Source organism: Xyrauchen texanus, chromosome 29, assembly GCF_025860055.1.
Source record: "Xyrauchen texanus isolate HMW12.3.18 chromosome 29, RBS_HiC_50CHRs, whole genome shotgun sequence".
In the NCBI taxonomy this organism is placed as follows: domain Eukaryota; kingdom Metazoa; phylum Chordata; class Actinopteri; order Cypriniformes; family Catostomidae; genus Xyrauchen; species Xyrauchen texanus.
Genome location: NC_068304.1, coordinates 18082644 through 18102731, shown reverse-complemented (window position 1 = coordinate 18102731; position 20088 = coordinate 18082644). Strand labels below are relative to the sequence as shown.

The following is a 20088-nucleotide window of genomic DNA, read 5'->3' as shown; positions in this document are numbered from 1 at the left end:
TTCTCTCCTGTTCAGGGACTCTAGACTGGTGGGAACAAGGACATCACATTAAGATTATTTCAACACAGGTCAAAATCAGGAGTTAGAATCTGGTTTCGACATCCAATTGAAACTATGACTCTGAGGGCTACTTCTCATGGAGAACTCCAAACTCTCACTACATTGAAGTCGTCTGCTTCTGACAGTGGTATTTTTAAGTCCCTTTCTCACAGCAGCAACAATATGGGCAGCCGGTTTGAGAGCATTGAGGAGATTAAAGGAGTTTCAAAGCCCACACACCCTGCTCGAAGACCTGTACGTGCAGTCCGACCCGTCAGCTCTCTGAGCTCTAGTGGCTCATACCTTCATATCAACCACCTACAGGGGGAACTAGTGAGGAAGAGGAAGGTAGGTATTGATATGATGCAGGTGCGGATGTAGACATTTTTTCATAGGGTGGCAAGGGGGGTGGCATGCAGACTATGAGGGATGGCAACACCAAAGCAAGCGCCCATGCTAAATTCTTATGGATTAGTACCAAGCTTCATTGCAACAAATAGTAGTTCATTAATTACTACTGATTTGCCAACATAAAACAATCTACAGAGTACCAAGACAGTGTCTGTTAAACACATCAACAAATTCTAAGTGTTCCTTAGCTTGTCATACACTTGTCATCTGGAATAAACTTCACCACATTATGCAGGACAAATTGTTTTATTTTGTTAAGTGTACCCATGGATGGAGAGTGCATGCATACACAATGTTATTCTGCTAATAAAATCCTGTAGGCCTATCAACTTTGTAACAGCTGGAATAATCATTTTGAAAGGAAACTTTAACACAAAGTTAGTTCTAAATAAACATAAACTCTAGGAAAACTGTACATTGAGTGGCAGTGCTGCAAAACTCATGAATATAAATTATTTTATGCACAATAAAAATTCTATTAAATCACCTATTTTGATAAACAGTCATTCTTAATGACTGACTCAAGCATTCAAATTTCACATAATATGGTAATTTCATCTCTACATCTGCCACTATCAGTCTTGGGATTTTGTTAGTCAGTAAATGAACACATAAATCGGCAATTTAATCATGACTGATTGGTCAAGTGGTTACTTTTTGCGTCTAAATTTTAGAGATTCTAATTCACCCAAACATAACTTTTTATTGTAATAAACCAAGATTGCATCCGTACTTCAGCGGATGACTTCAAAAGTAAAATGCAATAAAAGATGCGGGGAGACGAGAGTAAAGGAAACAAAGACACATTTATTGACAGTTCTGTATTTCAAAAAACAGCTAACTCATTAGTTCAGACAGCAACAACCTCAAATTCTCTCCTCCAGCAGTGGGAATCTGCGTGAGAGCATCACAACCCCCCTCTTTAATCGCACAACCCAGCCATGAAACACTCAGTATAGGAAAGAAACACACCGCATGTGTGTGCTCCTCATTAACAATGAGCTCACCTGGTTACCACACACCTGAGAGCGATTATGAGAGAGGGAGATAAAGACCACACACACACACACACACACACACACACACGCACACGAGATGGGGGACATATTTTGCTTTCTATTTCCTGGAAAACAGCGAGAGCTGCAGAAAAAACTGCTGACACGACACTGATAACAGGCACAACAAACCTTTATCATAAAATTTTAAATAACACATTCTAGCACCGGATTGCCCATCAAAACTTACACAGATCAGAGGAAATAGAAACTCCTACTTAGGTACTGGAGATGTTTCATCTGGATTACACACATACCTGACGAAAGCTATTTCAGAAAGTGCTGAGGGCGTGTCTCAACTGATGGCACTATATCAAATAATCATTCAGTGAAGACTTGAAAATAAAAAACTGAGAAATGTATCTATTTTTTTCTCCATGTATTTGTCCATATTGTTTTTGAGGAAATAAGCTCAAAAAACCTAAACTCTCCTCTGCGTAGTCATTTGTGCATCAGGTGAGAGTTGAGGCAGTTCGACATGAATAAACCCTACACATTGTCAACATCTTGAATTTATATTTTATACATTTGTATACTTATACTAGGATGGCAGATGGTAGATCCACCCCTGATATGATGGAATTGTGGAGATCTTTGAGAACATTATGGCTGTCTATAAGCTAAAAATTATTGGCAAAAGTCAAAGATAGGTTAAGGTATCACGTCCGAATTCACTATTTGTGTCACATCGTGTCTACTGAGATACCTTCAACTGGTCAGTTTTTGATATCCCTAAATCCTACTTGTGCGTTGAAAGGGCGCTAGCAGTAATTAGTTTATAAATGTCCGTTTATCTCTCTCTCTCTCTCTCTCTCTCTCTCTCTCTCTCTTTCAATTTATGACTCAATTTCTAGCTAAAAATAAAAACTGTATTTGAAATATTTCCTTGGTTACGGCTAAAGCTCACTTTAAATAGATTTAGATCATAAGGTATGACAATGGTGCCTTTAAAAACTGTCCAAAAGAGATGCCTTCAAATGCAAATCGCTGCCTATAAAGTAATTGACTGACTGGATAGTGAGGTAGCCTAAGATGATTTATTTTGGATCATTCATTTTAAATACATTTGTAAACATTTAGCCTTAGACAAGCACCACGGTCGAGCACGCAATCACGTATTTGAGATTGTCCTCCACTTATCAATTGTTCAAACTTATTTAATTTGACCCCTTTATTTTAAAACATCTACCTTCACAAGTTTTTAGTAGATGTCTCGATTCCAATATCGGAATCGGGTCCGATACTGTGCTCACATACTTACTCGTAATAGTAAGAATGTCACTGTGTAAATATTCAGGGCACATGTTAAAATCACATTATGTCCTTGAGTGACACAGCAAAGGCTGTGATTTAATGAAATATAGAGTCTGCTTTTGCTGCACAATTAAAAGTAAATGTGTGAAGATGGCTGCTCATACCCTTGTAGCAGAGCACTCCACAGTGCGCAGCAAAAAACAGACTATGTTGTTTATTTATTTAATTAAATCACAGCTTAAGGAGGTGTGATGCTGTCATCAAAAACATACAAAATGAAAGGGCTGTACTCGATTTTCCACCAAAATAAAATCCTCCATATTATTGGAAAAAAATACAACAAAAATATGTAACTAATGTATAGTTTTGTAATGATTACTGTAATAATACTAATAATAAATCAATGATAATTGTATTATATTTATGCAATATCTCACATCTGTAATGCAAAATAACTCCAGTGTTGTATTTTAGATTGTGCTGTGAGGATCTGTATAAGAGTACACTGTATAATATAAATAATGCAAAGTTATGTTGAAAATTAATTGTTCTGTTTTCATTTGATTGAAGTTTTAATGAATTTATTTAGACACCCTTTTGATAATCTAATTGAATTAAATTGTCTAATACAGAATTCAGAAAAAAATACTACAGAAAACATTGTATTATAAATAAATACAATAAAAAATAAAAGGGATTTTTGATGCAACATTACATAAAATAAAACAAAAAACAGGTATTCGTGTCGGTGAGTAGGAAGTATGTAATGAAGTAATAGTGAAAATGTATGAGCGCGTTTGGTCTCTCTAACATCGGTACATATCTAGTTTTTGACAAGTAAAAAGCTAACAAATAAACATTCCAAAAAGAATACTTAACTGCTGTGCTTCCCACCCTCTTTTTGGCAAACTTTTTTCAGATTGTGGCATAATGATGTTGTTTTCTTTTTATTCTTTTTTAACTATGACTTTTATCCTCTTCATACTGTCCCTCGATTTATCTGAACAACCATATCTGTGTCATTCAGGAATGTGAAGACTTGAAAAAGGAAAACAAGTACTTGTCTAACGAAATTCACATGGAAAGGATCATGATGAGGACTGAGAATGAGCTCACCATGAGGAACCTGCGCAATCTCAACCAAGAACTCCAGACCCACGTTAAAGAGGTTCGACATTTGGAATCACAGAAGGTATCGAATGAAAGCAGAGATAATAAAACCATATTTTGTGTCCTCTTTCTATTGTTTTTATACAATTAGATGAAACAGAAGCTGCATCTCAGCCAGCAGAGAGCAACTCTATGTTCCAGGGCAGCTGAGGATGCTGAGAGAGCTCGGGCAGAGGCGGACAAGAGCAGGGCAATAGCTGAGGCACGTTCTCTGGACAGCAGGCAAGAAAAAGATCTTGCAGTATCTGACAAAACACGGCTCGGTGAGGAGCTGCAACAGCTGAAGAAAGAGGTATTATAGACACAGGATACAAAATTCTGCAACATATGGCTACAATTAATTAATTTGCATGTTGTCATCCATAGTACACCAATGTCCAGCTGCTTTTAGCCCAGACTGAAAAGAATTACTTTGAGGCCAATATTAAATTAGACAGAGTGTCAGGAGAAAAGCAGGTTCTTTTGGAGGAGAATAGAGTGCTGGAAGATGAAAGGAACACATTCCGGCACAAACTGAAGGAACTGATAGAGGAGAATGTGAAGATAATGGAAAAGTAAGCTCATTCATTTAATTTAATTTGTCTTTGTCGACTGTGAATGGATCCTTACATGCAACTTTAATGTGAACTGAATCGATGACAGAATTCATTTATATGTTGGGCCATTATAGTGCAATAAAAAGTAAATTATACAGTCTGGTTCATGATGATGTCTGTCATTGTCATCCTCCCCGTCTGCAGAGAAGTGATCTCCAGACGCAGAGCTCTGGTTGCTGAAGAGCAACGCGAAAGGGCCAATAAAGCCCAGCAGGAAGCTGAGCAGGAAAGACATCTAGCTGAGAAAGATAGGCAAGATCGCACCAGTGAGTGCCTCAACTGGAGAGAAAAACACCAGGCCCTTGCAAAAATCATCAGGGCACAGGAAGAGTTGAAGTCTCAAAGGCAGACCAAAGGGGTAAGTCCTTTTGGCTGGTTGTAATGTAACTGGAAATCAATTGAAGTGTTAAAGAAAATGGATTTCCAGACTAATGCCACTTACTATAATAACACTTATACCTGTACATCTCACTTTAGTGTCAAGCTAATATTAAGAGCTACTTCCTGTGTATGACCGAGAGTGACCAGAGGGTTAAGATTCTTAAAAATCAAGATGGCACACCAAGGAATTTCACAGTAATTTATTTTTGTTGTTGTTGTTTTCTATTCAATGTTTCTATGTTATTTTATCCCTACAAATAAAAATACACCATTAAACTTACCGTAGATTTGTTACTAAATAACAGTGTTTACCGACATGCTCATTGCTCATAAATTGAACTCAACAGGAAGGAGATCCAGTGTACATCTCCACACCCGACCCAAACAGTGAGGATTCTGAGAGGAGTTCAGGGAGGTATGTCTTATTTACCAATACTTGACATTGTTATAGAGCACAATAGTTCCCGCCCACGTTTTCAGCCATCCTGGTTCCGGAAGTACTTTTTGCATTAATTTCTTCCATAGAGATGTCATAATTGCCTTTCACTGATTCTTGAGATGAAGGACAAAACATGTTTAAAATCTGAGTTTTTAGCCAAACAAAGGGAAATCTGAGTCTCAGCAAACAAAGGGAAAAAACTGAAAACATTTTTTTTCTGAAAATGTACATTTATTCACTTAATCAACGCCATCAGACAAACTAAATGCATTATATTTTAATTTGATCCATTCAACAAGAGTGTACATTTTTTAATTATCTAATAATAGTTTTCAGTAAAGGAGTTACATGATAAAATACATTATAGTTATTTTTTCTTCTGTTTTTACACTATTCTGAAAAGTCTGACAGAGTTATTTTTCCATCTTAACCTTGTGTTGTACACTGGAGACTTTTATTTTTTTCCTCAGTTGAAGCTGCCTCTAACCTAAAATAAAATGCCTAAATTTATCCCACAATTCTAACAGAAATTATAATAATGAGAATGACGGAGTTAACATTGCCCCACACCCCCACCCGACATAAACACGCACTACAGTGGTCACCAACAATTAAAACATAAAAATAAAAATATTTCAATACTCCCCTCCCTGAGAAATCTCCAAAATAGCCAAATATCCTCCCCACTTCCTGACCCAATTTTCCCAGCCCTCTAAAAATCACCTCCTCGAACACCGCCACCCTGCCATCTCCCTGCACAATTCCCCAAACGAGGGTGCCCCAGCTGACTTCCATTCCCTGAGGATAATTCATCTGCCAATCATGACTCCGGCTAGGACCCAACTTTTTAAATATCCATCTCCAATGTTTATTACTGAACCATTGCCCAGGATACAGAGTCTGAGGCAAAATGACAATTGATACCTCACACATAAAGCTCTGAACCCTCACCCAAAATAATTGGATCTTAACACATCCCCAAAAAACACGTGTTGTGTCCCCGTCTTCTGATTGGTGGGTGTGTCTTTAAGTCCAAGACTACACAATGTATAGGGGGTCCAATAGATGCAAAAATATATAATTGCATCAGACGGACCCTTGCACCTCTAGATGTAGACTTGATGTTTTTTGATGACGGCTGGCTCACTGGTACAATCATAACAATCTGGAGCTGAACACCCTCAAAACGGTGGAGATGATTGTGGACTTTAGGAGGAACACCCCAATATTGTCCCTCCTCACCATTCTAAACAGCACTGTGTTAGCAGTGGAGTCATTCAGGTTACTGGGCACTACCATCTCTCAGGACCTGAAGTGGGAGACACACATTGACTCCAGAAATGTCACCATATCTCGACCTTCTTCATGCTCAGGAATTCCAACAATTCAGACGTTGTTTCACCGATTAAGTTCTCCAAATCCTCCAGTTTTTCCCAGACACACTCCAGGTCTATCTTGGCCGCTAGTGGATTAGCAGCTAATTCCCTCTCCAATGACTCCAGATAATTGATCCATTTCTCAACATCCGCAACTCTTGCAACTAACTCAGAGAATTTAGTCTCCATGGAAGTGATTGATCGACGTATTACAGCACGATCCTTCAAGTCTGCAACGACCTTCGTCAGCATTGCTGACACATTCATCAATTCAAGGCGGATTTCTTACAGTTCACCATCGAATTTGAGTCCAGGGCTTTCGGCCTGACGTTAAGGGGAATCAGCTTGAGCACGTAAGTATCTTGCAATGTCTCCAGAGCTTGAGGATTTTGAATTCTTTGATATACTGTCTTCCTAAAACAATTAAGGATCAGGGTGTATCAAATCTCACCGGTTTGTGACACAAATATTATTAAAACTGGCAAAGTGTGCAGCTCTATGAGACCTCATATATCACTGATTCCTGAGTAATGGGACAAAACATGTCTTAGATACAAAAGTCATCTTTATTTTAAAAATCAAGAAATTAATAATAATAAAAATACTGGAAAAGTTACATCTACATGTGGCATGCTCTGTACTTAGAAGTACATGTAACTTAACCTGTCTTCACCAAGAGGTCACAATGTTAAACTAGCAAACAAAGTGTTTAAAAATGCAACAAATTAATAAAATTAAATATCAAATTAAAGGTAGGGATCTGTAAGAAATCAAACAATACACAAAGAAAACTTTAGATGATCTTTTCCATAAAACAAACTGTCAATTAAAGTTGTATCCTCACTTTGCGTCAACTCCGTCAGATTTTATTTATAATCCTGAATAAATCAGACAATGTCATGGTCAGCTTTAACTCTGAGGACCCATATCTCACTTTCTGCTCATGTTGGATGCAACAGTAGGACACGTGGTCTGGTAAATTTTTTAAAATATTAATCAAACAATGTGTAAGTCTCTGTGGTCACAGCTTCAACATGTCAACTCCGTCATTCTCATTATGATAATTTCTGTTAGAATTGTGGGATAAATGTAGGCATTTTAGTTTAGATTAACGAAGCTGGGGGAAAAAAAAAATGTCTTCAGTGTGCAACACACGGTTAAGATGGAAAAATATCAGAATTGTCAGGAAAATTATAAATTGTATTTAATCACTTAGTTTCTTTACTGAACACCATTGCTTTTTAGTGTTTCTGACAGAGTTGACACAAATGACAATAAGGTGTAGGTTATGAAGTGAATACATTTAAATTTTCAGGAAAAAGCATTTTATAAAACCTGTTCCCATACATGGTTTGTTAACTGACACCTTGTCTACAAATACATCCATTTCAAATTAATTAATAAAAAAAATAAAACTCAGATTTTAAACATGTTTTGTCCATTCTCTCAAGAATCAGTCATTTTTGTTATGAATTTCTTGATTATTTTAAAAGAAAGATGACTTTTGTGCGTAAGAAATGTTTTGTCCCTTATCTCAAGAATCAGTGCTTTGTAAGAGATCTATAAGCCATGAACCAACCAACCAGCTCTGAGGTGAATCACACAACTGCAAACTTATTTAAAAATTGGGAAAAAAGGCAAATGTACAAGACTGTGTACTTAAAGTCTTGAATAAGGGAATGAATGACAATTTAATTAAGCATTTGCAATGATGTAATCAAATAAAAAACAACAATACATATAACTATTGATTTAAATTGGTTGATTATAAGAACAGAAGCAATATTAAAATTTTATTGCTAATAAATTCAGATATTTGCAAATATACTTCTGGTTTGAGAGTGTCAAGTCAAGTCATTTTTATTTGTATAGCGCCTTTCACAACACACATTGTTTCAAAGCAGCTTTACAGAAGATCAGGCATTATCAGAAGATAAAACTGTAATGTCTATAATGTCTATGAGTCATCATTGTGTAATTAGATAAAATACAACTGTGAATGTGTTTAAAAATAAGTAATTTAATAATAATTGTATTTATAACCCCAGTGAGCAAGCCGAAGGCAACTGTGGCAAGGAACACAAAACTCCATAAGATGTTGGTTAATGGAGAAAAATAACCTTGGGAGAAACCAGACTCACTGTGGGGGCCAGTTCCCCTCTGGATAACATCATGAATATAATGCCAATATTACTTATGTATAGATAAAGTCATGGTTTAAAATTATTAAACTAAGTAAGTGTTAAGGGACAGTGTTTAAACATAGATTTTGTATGAACTGTAAGATTAATGACTAATGTCTTTGAAGTCCATTCTAGAATAACTGCAGAAGTTCCCATAGATGTAATTGTCCTTGTTAATTGGCTGATAAAGGTATTTGTTGGCAATTCATTGATAGACTGTGTATTCCATTTCAAGAATGTAGTCCATCATTAAACCGAGGTGATGCAGGCAGAGCTCAGTGAGGTGTATCGCAGTTCAACCTGGCCGGTGATTTCGGTGAGGTTTTCGGGTGCATCCTAATTCCAAGGGTCAGGCAGTGGCATATGAAGTATCCCATGGCTTATGGATGGAGTTGGCATCAGTTCATCCTCTGAAGTCTATCTTAATAGACTGAAGTGATGGCTGGCACTGGCTGCTATTAGTCATCATCATACAGCAACACATAGCAGTGGAGTCCAACACAAAGCAGGAATGGAGCTGGATCCAGCTGGTTCTGGTGACCTCAGGATAGGAGTCCCAAGGTTGAGACAGGGAAACAAATAAGATAATATTAGCATAGATGCCATTCAATTTATTGCAGATTTATAGATCATGATCAATGTTTCTGGTTCCGGCAGACCTAACTAAAGCAGCCTAATTGTGAATTGAAGGATAAATTAGCTCTGCGGCAGAATTTCTATATTATCAACATCAACTCCATATGACAGAATTAAATCTAGTGTATGATTATGGTGATGAGTTGGTCCTGTTACCTCTTGTCTGACTTCAAGTGAGTTGAGAATATTGATTAATGCTAATCCCAATGTGCCATTTTCATTATCTATGTGAATGTTGAAGTCACCAACAACTAAAGCTATATCTACAGTAACTACAAGATCTGAAAAATTAGCAAATTCACTAAGGAAATCAGAATAAGGCCCACGTGATCTATACAGTGTAGCAATGGTAAAAGACGACAAAGTATTTTTTTTACATTTAAATCTATATCTGATGGTGTCACATTAAGCATTATTAGTTAAAAAGACTTACATTTATATTTTGTCCTCTGAGTAACACCAAAAACTTCACTGTAAATTGTAACAACACCTTCTCGACCCTTCAGAAGAGGCTCATGATTATAACAATAACCTGGGGGAGTAGATTCATTTAAACCAATATATTCATCCAGCTTAAGCTAGGTTTCAGTCAAACAGAGCACATCCAAACTATGATCTGTAATAAATTAATTTACAATTAGTGCTTTGGTAGAAAGGGATCTAATCTAGTAGCCTTTTATGGCATTTATCTTTAATTTGTTTGTTTTGTTTAGGTTTGACCTTATTAAAAAAATTGCTAAATGATATAGTGGGGATTTTGTGTTTGGTAGTTCAGGGAACAGACACAGTCTCTATATGATATCTAGATGATACAGTCTCTATGTGTTGTAGTTTATGTGACCTGTGTGACGTCTCAAGGCAGCTAGCAAACATTCAGATTAACCAGTTTGTCTGATTCCTGACCTGGGCCCCAGTTAGTCAAATAATATAATTATTAAAACTATGAGCCAATTTACTAGAGAGGAGAGCGGCACCTTCCCTGGAGGGATGGAGTCCGTCTCTCTTTTGCAAGTCAGGTCTTCCCCTAAAACTCTTCCAATTGTCTATAAATCCTATTCTATTCTCCAGACACTGCTCAGACATCAAGTCATTGAGTGACACTAATCTACTATAAACCTCATCACCATGATGAGCAGGGAGAAGGGCCAGAGCATATTACTGTGTCTGACATAACTTTTTCAAATTCACACACCTCTTTAACATTATCTCTAGTGACTGCCAACTGGTGAAGCCGACATCATTAGTGCCGAAATGAATAACAATTTTAGAAAATCTACGTTTAGAATTAACCAGCACTTGTAAATTTGATCTGATGTCAGATGCTCTGGTACCCGAAATGCATTTAACAATAGTGGCTGGAGTCTCTATTTCCACATTCCTTACAATACAATCACCAATAACAAGGGCTCTTTCAACATGATTCTCAGTGGGTGCATCACTGAGTGGTCGGAATCGATTGGAAACCCTAACAGGAATGGGAGAGTTGTCGCTTTGCTGAGTGAGTATGCCGCTGAGACGTCACCCAAAAGCCCTGCTGTGGGGGCTCTATTCAAGTGCTTTTTAAACAATGAAGTTGAAATAACACTGATGGCTTCATCAGTGCCATGCATGCACCACAGAGTCAGATCCAGGATAATATACCCAAGGAGGCATTTGAAATTTCGAAGGGGACACATTTTTGCCACTTTACCATAAGCTTTCACGTTGCTGAAAATTAAGTTTCACTGAAAGGCAGCGCAAGTCTTGACTTTGATACAGTAGATATACACAGGGCAAACTGGCCATAGGGAGAACCTGGACCTTTCCCAGTGGGCCGGCCATGCAATGGGGCTGAACGGGCCACGATAAGCTAAAATGGGCCACAAAATAGCGCCGCATAAGTTCACTTGGCAGTCATCTTTCGAACGCTCCCGGGGAGCTATTTTTATATGTAAACAAGTGCCAGTGAAGTTCCTGTCTACTTGAATGGGGAAAGACCGAAATCTCCAAAATGGTTTATCAAGATTACAATCAAAGAACATATTTCAAATCAGCAGTAAAACCTGACTAAACTGGTCCTTCTTTACCCCAGATTATGATAAAAAAAAATTCCCATCTTGCATAGCTAAAGCGTGTTCTCCAATTGATTGACAGGCGATGTCTGTATCTAAAAGGGTAAGGCTCTTTTACCTGAAGGTGGGACTTACTTTCTACATCTGTTGACTGTTGGTGATCGTTGGGCACTCCAATTTCTCCCATTAATTTTAATAGAAGTGACCTGTCTCTGCTAATGTGTCTCTGGGCTTGCAAACCACACAAACCTAAACACCTCCTATAAAGAAGAGTGCATGATATAAACTCAGCAATAAAATAAACGTCCCTTTTTCAGGACACTGTATTTTAAAGATAATTTTGTAAAAATCCAAATAACTTTACAGATCCTTATTGTAAAGGGTTTAAACAATGTTTTCCATGCTTGTTCAATGAACCATAAACAATTAATGAACATGCACCTGTGGAACGGTCGTTAAGACACTAACAGCTTACAGACGGTAGACAATTAAGGTCACAGTAATAAAAACTTTGGACACTAAAGAGCCCTTTCTACTGACTCTGGAAAAACACCAAATCAAAGATGCCCAGGGTCCCTGCTCATCTGTGTGAATGTGCCTGAGGCATGAGGACTGCAGATGTTGCCAGGGCAATACATTTCAATGTCCGTACTGTGAGGTGCTTAAGACAGCACTACAGGGAGACAGGAAGGACAGCTGATCATCCTCGCAGTGGCAGACCATATGTAACAACACCTGCACAGGATCAGTACATCCGAATCTCACACATGTGGGACAGGTACAGGATGGCAACAAAAACTGTCAGAGTTACAGCTGGAATGCACAATCCCTCCATCAGTGTGCAGACTGTCTGCAATCGGCTGAGAGGCTAGACAGAGGGCCTGTATCTCTGTTGTAAGGCAGGTCCATCACTGGCAACATCGCCTATGGCCACAAATCCTCCGTCACTGGATCAGACAGGACTGGCAAAAAGTGCTCTTCACTGAGTTGTGGTTTTGTCTCACCAGAGGTGATGGTCGGACCTGTGTTTTATCATCGAAGGAATGTCAGTGTTCTGCCATGGCCAGCGACGAGCCCGGATCTCAATCCCATTGAGCACGTCTGGGACTTGCTGGATTGGAGGGTGAGGGCTAGTGCCATTCCCCCCAGAAATGTCCTGGAACTTGCAAGTGCCTTGGTGGAATGAGTCCATGACGAGATGCACGGAGTACTTCATGCAGCTGGTGGCCACACCAGCAACTGTTACATTTGATTTTTGACCTCCTATGTTCAGGTACGCATTATTACATTTCTGTTAAGTCACATGTACAGTTTATGTCTTAGTTGTCTTTTTATGTTCAAATATTTACACATGTTAAGTTTGCTGAAAATAAAAGCATTTGAAAGTGATGGGACAGTTTCTTTTTTTTGCTGAGTTTGTTCACTTCCTAGTAACTGTTGTGAAGCAGAGGCTACAGCCAGAACATGCTGCTTTTTCCCTTTCCTGTACATGTGTCAGAAAATGTGGCATATAAGCACTTTCAATTATGCCAAAAAACTACAAAATTAACAAGTGAAATCTAAAACTTTTTTTTTATAAATGTCAAATGATCCTCTGGAGAGCACACACCAAAAACCTGCCTATATTTCAATTTCATAACATTCCATGAAATTTAAGTAATCTTAAATTCAACTTTATAAAACCTTTAGTATATTTTAATTTGATTAAATATATCAATTTAATGGAATTTTGTGTTTATTAAATTCTACCCTTTTATCAAGTCAACCTTTATTTATAGAGCACATTTAAAAACAACAGAAGTTGACAGTGCTTTACAGATCAAATAAATAAACTGATCAACCTACATAATGTTTAAGACAACTTTCACTTATATTCATTAACAAAACACAGAAAAAGTTAAACCAATTTACTCCCAATTAGAACGCAGTGCTGGTGTTAAAAATCTTGTCCTGAGGACCACATCTCTCCACTTATGCTTTCATGTTTTAGTTACATAATTTACATTATTCATTCTTATCCTAGGTAAAATCCTTTTCTTAAATCCAGATCCTTTTAGCCTTGGAGCTCTGACTGAAATGACATGTCAGAAATGTTTTTTTTTTTTTAATGGAGCAGTCAATAGGCCATACAGCTAACTCCTGTCTCCACCTGAAATGTTAAATTTCGCACTACAAATAGGTTAATTTTACAATTGAAAAAAATTTAGGATTGCAAAAAAGTAAACAATTAAATAACTAGATTATAAAAACATACAATTTTGACAGAAGGGGCAAAGCGGGCACTGAGAAAATGTAAGTGATTTTTAATTCCCGACTGTTACACCAAGTTGTCAATGTTAATTTGTCTTATCCATTCCATAGAACCATGTTCAGAGTGTCTGCACCTCGAGTTGGAATGGCTACTGGCCCAGCCCACTTCAGGGAGCTGTCACCAATGGGAGATTCTCATGATTCTGTATTTTCAAGAAGCAGGAAAGTGGTTGAATATTTCTGGATCCCCACTGAGGAATAACTGTGTACAGGCTATATAAATTGTACAAAATAAAATAAAAATTGTTGTAACACGTTGAATAGTTTTGCCAGATTTAAAGTTTTTATTTTGTACAATTCTTCACCCACCACAATCTGTAGTACGAACAAAGCAGATGTAAAAATGGGCCAATCTAAACTAAAAGTTTAGTTTCACTCTGAAGTCCTTGTGTAATTCTTATAAAAGCTGACAAAACACACTTTTATGCTGAAGGTTTTCCTTTATTGTAAATTCAGCAATAGTGGTGAAAACAGCACTAAAACAACATGACCATAAGCCATTTAGTTTCTAACAACTGGATTGCAAACTCAAGTAATGTCAAATACAATTAAAACACCTGTAAATAATAGGTTGTGCAAGAACCACTTATTGGCAGGGGCAAAAGCCTTTCCTCTCATGGGTATAATGGATTTTTTCCTTCCCATTCTCATGTACACCCCTCACCCCTCCAACTTAATGACCAATTAAAAAGGAAGGTTAAAATGATCCACCATCTCAACTTTCAAGATGTTCAAAAGGTCTGTGGCAGATTGGTGGGCTGTGTAGGGCAACATTACTACTGCCATAAAGAACACATCTGAGTTACCATATCAGAACACATGGCAGACAACATTAATGAAGTAAGGCTGGGTCAGCAGAGGCATCAAGTACATCTAAATAGCTGGTTTTCCCAACTGACAAACATGTTCAATGGAAAGCACTTAAAACACGCTTTACTGCAAGCTTAAGTACGTTGTTTAAGGTAGTGTGCTGTGCAAAATTGAACGACTACACCGATTTACTGGATCTTAATTATCAATTTTAATTGATCTAAAAACTTTTGATATCAGAAGCCTGTTCTAAATGAAGCCTATTCAAGAGGAGGTAGAAAAGGAAACTGCTAAATGTTACAGCAAGTCAGTGATTACAGTTTTATAGATGTTTAAATCATGCATGAAAAGGATATTGCAACCGACCCAGAATAACACTAATAAAAGCGTATACAACATAACATATGAAGGTCACTCAACCAGGATCTCATGATTAACTTTTACTCCATGACAGACTGCAAACAGTCTATTGCTTCTATATTGACAGCTGTGTATTTGCTTCAAATGAGACACAAAAAGGTTTTCTGTCCCGTGTCTTCTGAAAGCCATGTTTCAACTTCAAGTCAACAAAAATGTTTTTTTGACCTAGTGGTTAATACTGTATATCCTCTTGAATTAAAAACTCAAAAGAAGCTGACGCAACCTGCCATTGGCTATGATGCAAGCAAAACACAGAAACATTGATTACAAAGATGACACTGTTTTCTGGCAGTTAATTCATGAGCCTAGCAGCAGTGTATTGTGGTGGAGGTGGTTGAGTGTGTGAGCTACTGCAAAAAAGCATGGGAACCAAAGACAAGACAGCAGGTTATTTAGCAGGAAACTATCACTGGGAGGATTAGCTTGGTTTCTCAGTCAGTTTCCTCCTCTGACTCCTCTTCCTCAGCTGTCTCCAACCAAGTCAACCATTGGTTCACCTGAAAAGGAATGATTGTAACATACATTAAGAACGCTGTTGGTCATCTTTAAAGGGATATTTCACTTAAGAAATGAAAAATGGTAGCCTCAGTAACCAATCACTTTCATTGTATAGAAAAAAAAGGTCGCAATGAAAGTGAATGGTGACTGACATTCAGATTGACATTCTGCCAACATCTATTGTGTTGCCTGGAATAAATTCATACATCTTTGGAACAAAGTGGTGAGTAAATAATTTTTTGGTGAACTGTTCCTTAAACAGCAGAGGGAACAATTACCTGAAATAAGGCTTTTCCCTTTCCAGGAAATTCTTGGGTGATATCTTCTTTCCATGCAAGAAAAGCTTCCTCCTCAATGATCTCCATGTCATAAAAGTTGACAAAGTAGCGAAGCAACATACCTAAAAAGAATCGTAGACTTTATTAAAACAAACAAAATGTACAATCAAAAGGTCACTATTTAATTGATTCTGAAATCACAACATGTATGGCATGTTACAATCTAGTAGATACATTACCTTTTGGGAAAGCGTTGGCATTGCAGTGCACCTGCAGTGCGTACAGAGCGCTGACCTGCAGGTCTGTATGATCATGGAGGAACTTCTGCATGACTGGCTTGAAGGCTAATAGTAGTTGCTTCTCCTGGTCCAGTTGCTCTTTAGATGGGGTGGACAGTTGCTCGTCTCCTTCAGTCACACCAAGCTCCGCAATGATATACTGAAAAAAGCTGTTATATGACAAACAGTCAGGCTTGTTAATGCCGACGTCACACTAATATGGCAGGTTACATTATATCAGAAGATAAAAAGTAAGGAGTCTTGCATGTGTCAGTTTATGAAGTGTCAAGTTTCTTGAACATGATGGACCAGTGAGCTGTACCTGGTCATAAGTATGTTGATGAAGCCCTTGTCTGTGTGGAGTTTGGGAGAGATATTGTCTTTGATCCACTTGTAGATGGCCTGAGGGGAGGAGTCTGCTTTGATCTGCTTCAGCAGTTCCTTCTCCAGTTTCAGCAAGGGGAAAAGGAAACTCAGACCCTTCCCCTCCAGAATCTCCAGCATACGGTCCTTATTTTGGTCAATTTCTGAGCAACACAAAAGAAAGTTAAAGCCAACAAGATCTCAAAGATTGACTCAATTAATAAAGATCATTGGTCCTGTTGTGCAAAACTCAAGTGCACATAAAAATGAAATAATGTTGTCAAAATCTTCTCTCTGGAACAACAACTCTGTTGATGTAACCAACAGGATTGGGAAAAATAATCAATTTCATAGCTTCATAAAAATCGAATCCTGCCCAACATTATTTCCAGCTAAATATACCATTTCACTTAGAAATGACATTAAATGCATTGCGCAGTGACATTTCATTCAGTCTTTCAACAAAGGGCATTCAGCTTCTTTGCCTTTTTTGTAGAATAGGAATGATATCATCCAAGTGTATAACCTTGGTTTTAATATTCTAGATGTCTACTGATACAGCAGTGCCAACAAATTTGAGATCACACCCTTAGAATCATTCACCGATAAGTAGAAGCAAAACATACCAGGAAGCATCTTCTGCATGTTAACCTTGCTCTGCTGGAAGAGATCTGTTAGCCACTCACGATCCTTGAGTTTGGAAGCTTGCTGCAGACATAGCAAGAAAAGAGGGAAGTGGTTGCCATTCTCCAGGGGATGAGCCAGTTCTGCCACACTGACCAGCTCTGCAATGATGGCCCATGCTGCAAACTGGGCAAGGTAAGACTTAACCAGGGGAATGTCTACCTCAAGCATAGGACACTGATCCAACACATTCAGAAGTGCCTGATGACAAAGACAGATGTTTTATGCATTTCGGTAGCCAACGTGAAAAAAACTTGAAAGTTGACATGTTGTGTGACATCCTATACTCAAACTATTTTAAACAGCAATTACGTTTATTAGGGGTTTGAGCACAAATTTTTATTATTGTGCAGGCCAAATCGTAAGGCCTAGACTCTTGAAACTTTGGGGAATGGTAGTGCTCTGTCTGGCTAGCCATTCGCATGGACTCCTGAACCATTTGTCATAGTCAAGATTCCCTTGAAGCATCGGCTCAAAACAAACAAAATGTCTCTGATTTAATTATCTGTTACATTCCTGCATGGAGCCGGTGTCTGTTTGTGTTTCTCTTTATCGCTTGCTCTTTGCGGTCATCTTAACATACACACCATAGTTAACAGAGTGATGTCACAAGACTTAGGGGCGAGTGCCACCCTCTGTCATTTTTATTTCTTGGATAGTTAGGGTAGTTTAGAGGTTTAAATTGGAAAAACAATTTGGATTTTATATTGTTTTAATTTACACTATCCATGTCCCTTTTCCTCTCCTTAACTTCGATTTGTATAGTTTTGTATTTATTTTGTAAATATTTCTACTACAAATTTGCACTTACCAAAGTCATTGTATATAACAAACTTATTTTCTTTTGGTATATCTTGGGCCTGTCTTGCTTCCCAGCACTCAAATAGTTTACCATCTTTTATTTAACATTATACCCATTACACACTGGACACAAAGGGGGTTGTAACTTTTTCCATAATTAAAAAAATAAATTCTGCCATTTTGGATTTTCCACAAAACTTACTTTTTCAAAGTAGTCCTAGGCCATTTGCCCGATCGGAACCAAACAGGGCAGAAAGATTCTTTAATAATCAATAATTAAAAAAAAAAAATTGGATTCATCGTCGCAACAGCAGGACTATTTAAAATGAACTAGTGTTGAAAAAAGGTGATCATAATTAGTGAAAATCTTAATATGATGACCAGTCTTGAATTAAATTTTCAAATGCTCTAACCCCAGCTTGAACTTTTGAGATCTTCTCAAAATAAAAAAAAGATAGTCAAAAGATGCATCTTAAATGCAGATGAGCACTTAATCAGTCTAAGCATAAGGCACTTGCTTTCATCTGCTCTAACTTCAATACTCCAGCTATGATTAGAACTTGGCAGTGCTATACTGCAGATCTTGTTGGCTTTGTATGAAAAATGTATTATGTTCCTCATTTTGCAAGTCACTTTGGCTACCAATATCAGTTTCTCAACTGGTGGGTCGCAGGTCTGTTTGGACTGGTTCGTGGACAGCAAGGAAAGAACAACGCCACGGTTCTCCCATTGAAGACATTTCTGCGGCCGCCAACGTAATGGCCCATTTAGGACTGCCGAGGCAGATTTAATGATAGTCTCGCAATCAGCTAAAAGGCTTCTCATCTGCACTTTCACATGTGTAACGGAACCAGCTCACGATCGGCTCTCTCTGGAGCATATGGAACCAGGCTTCCTCAATATTGCAGAGCTCAGACCTCAAAACTGATGTTATCAATTTCTAGTGAGACTTATCTAGTCTTAAGCATTACAGTGGAAGCCAAACCTCTCAAACAGCAGAGGAAAAGATTAACACTCTGCTATTCGCTAATTTTATTTCTCTACAATAAACATCACCTATACAAAATGGTTTCATGATTTTAAATGAGTAAAAGTAACTTATATTTTGACAATTTTAGTTTCATATGAAATAATCTAAAAAAAAAAAAAAAAAAAAAAAGGTAGAATCTATTAGACCTCATATTACATCAACCGTGGCAGTTGTATTTCAAGTTTCAAGATGTGTTTCAGCTAGTATTTATTTTTCAGAATACTATAATTTGTTATTACTTAAGGCTAGCTACACTGACCTAACCATGGTAATGAGATTTTCCTCCTGTGTATTTTGTATATTCTATTTGAAATTAGGAAACAAACGGGATAATAATGGGTTCATACAAGTAAATATGCTCTTCAATTTTTAAAAGGGGGAAGAGAAAACTTCCTGTCGCTTTTGTTGTTGATGTCACTTGATGCATGTCCTTGTACGTTTTTACCATGGTGCGTCACCACTTGATTTCCAATGTAAAATCTGGGTCCTGAAGCAAAATCAGTGATCTATTTCACTTGTATGATCTGTGTCCCCTGCTAATGAACAGCATCTTTTGTGGAAGGAAAAAAAAAAACAAAGACAACTTGCCTGCATAAAGTTCTCCCCAGTTATGATGCCCTCAGTGTGCAGTGTATTGATGAGTGTGCTAGCCTGTTCCCGGTCTTCATCAGTCCGCTCCAGTGAACATAAGATGATCTTACTCAACATCTCTGGCAGAAAGTGTTTGGGAGCCCTCATATCTTTCACACCACTGACTGTATCCTCCATGTTCTTACTGTTAAGATACTCAATCACAATGTTCTCCTGTATTAACAAAATAAGTAAATGGTGAGAAGTTAAAATATCCAACAAACTACTCGTTTGAAGTGGTATGAAAAGGCAGTCTATTCTCACCGTCATTTTTAGCAGTTCCTCTTTGGCAGGTGGTGGTTTCTTGATAGTCTTCTGAGGTTTCTCCTGGATCAGAGGAGGGTTGGTTTTCAAACCAAGCTGAGGCGGCTAAACACAGAAGGATGGAAACATTA

General features: G+C 37.7%; 1 protein-coding gene across 1 annotated transcript in view; it reads right to left on the bottom strand.

Moving 5' to 3' along the window:
• Positions 1 to 14321: 14321 nt before the first annotated feature.
• The window catches only part of LOC127623010 (eukaryotic translation initiation factor 4 gamma 2-like), a 50414-nt gene continuing 44647 nt past the window's right edge, over positions 14322 to 20088 (bottom strand). Inside the window, exons 17-23 of the mRNA XM_052097229.1 lie at positions 19958 to 20062; positions 19652 to 19867; positions 17175 to 17433; positions 16508 to 16712; positions 16147 to 16355; positions 15908 to 16029; positions 14322 to 15628 (exon numbers count right to left, since the gene is read on the bottom strand). Coding sequence (XP_051953189.1) covers positions 15563 to 15628; positions 15908 to 16029; positions 16147 to 16355; positions 16508 to 16712; positions 17175 to 17433; positions 19652 to 19867; positions 19958 to 20062 — 1182 coding nt within the window. The 3' untranslated portion in view covers positions 14322 to 15562. The remainder of the gene's footprint in view (positions 15629 to 15907; positions 16030 to 16146; positions 16356 to 16507; positions 16713 to 17174; positions 17434 to 19651; positions 19868 to 19957; positions 20063 to 20088) is intronic.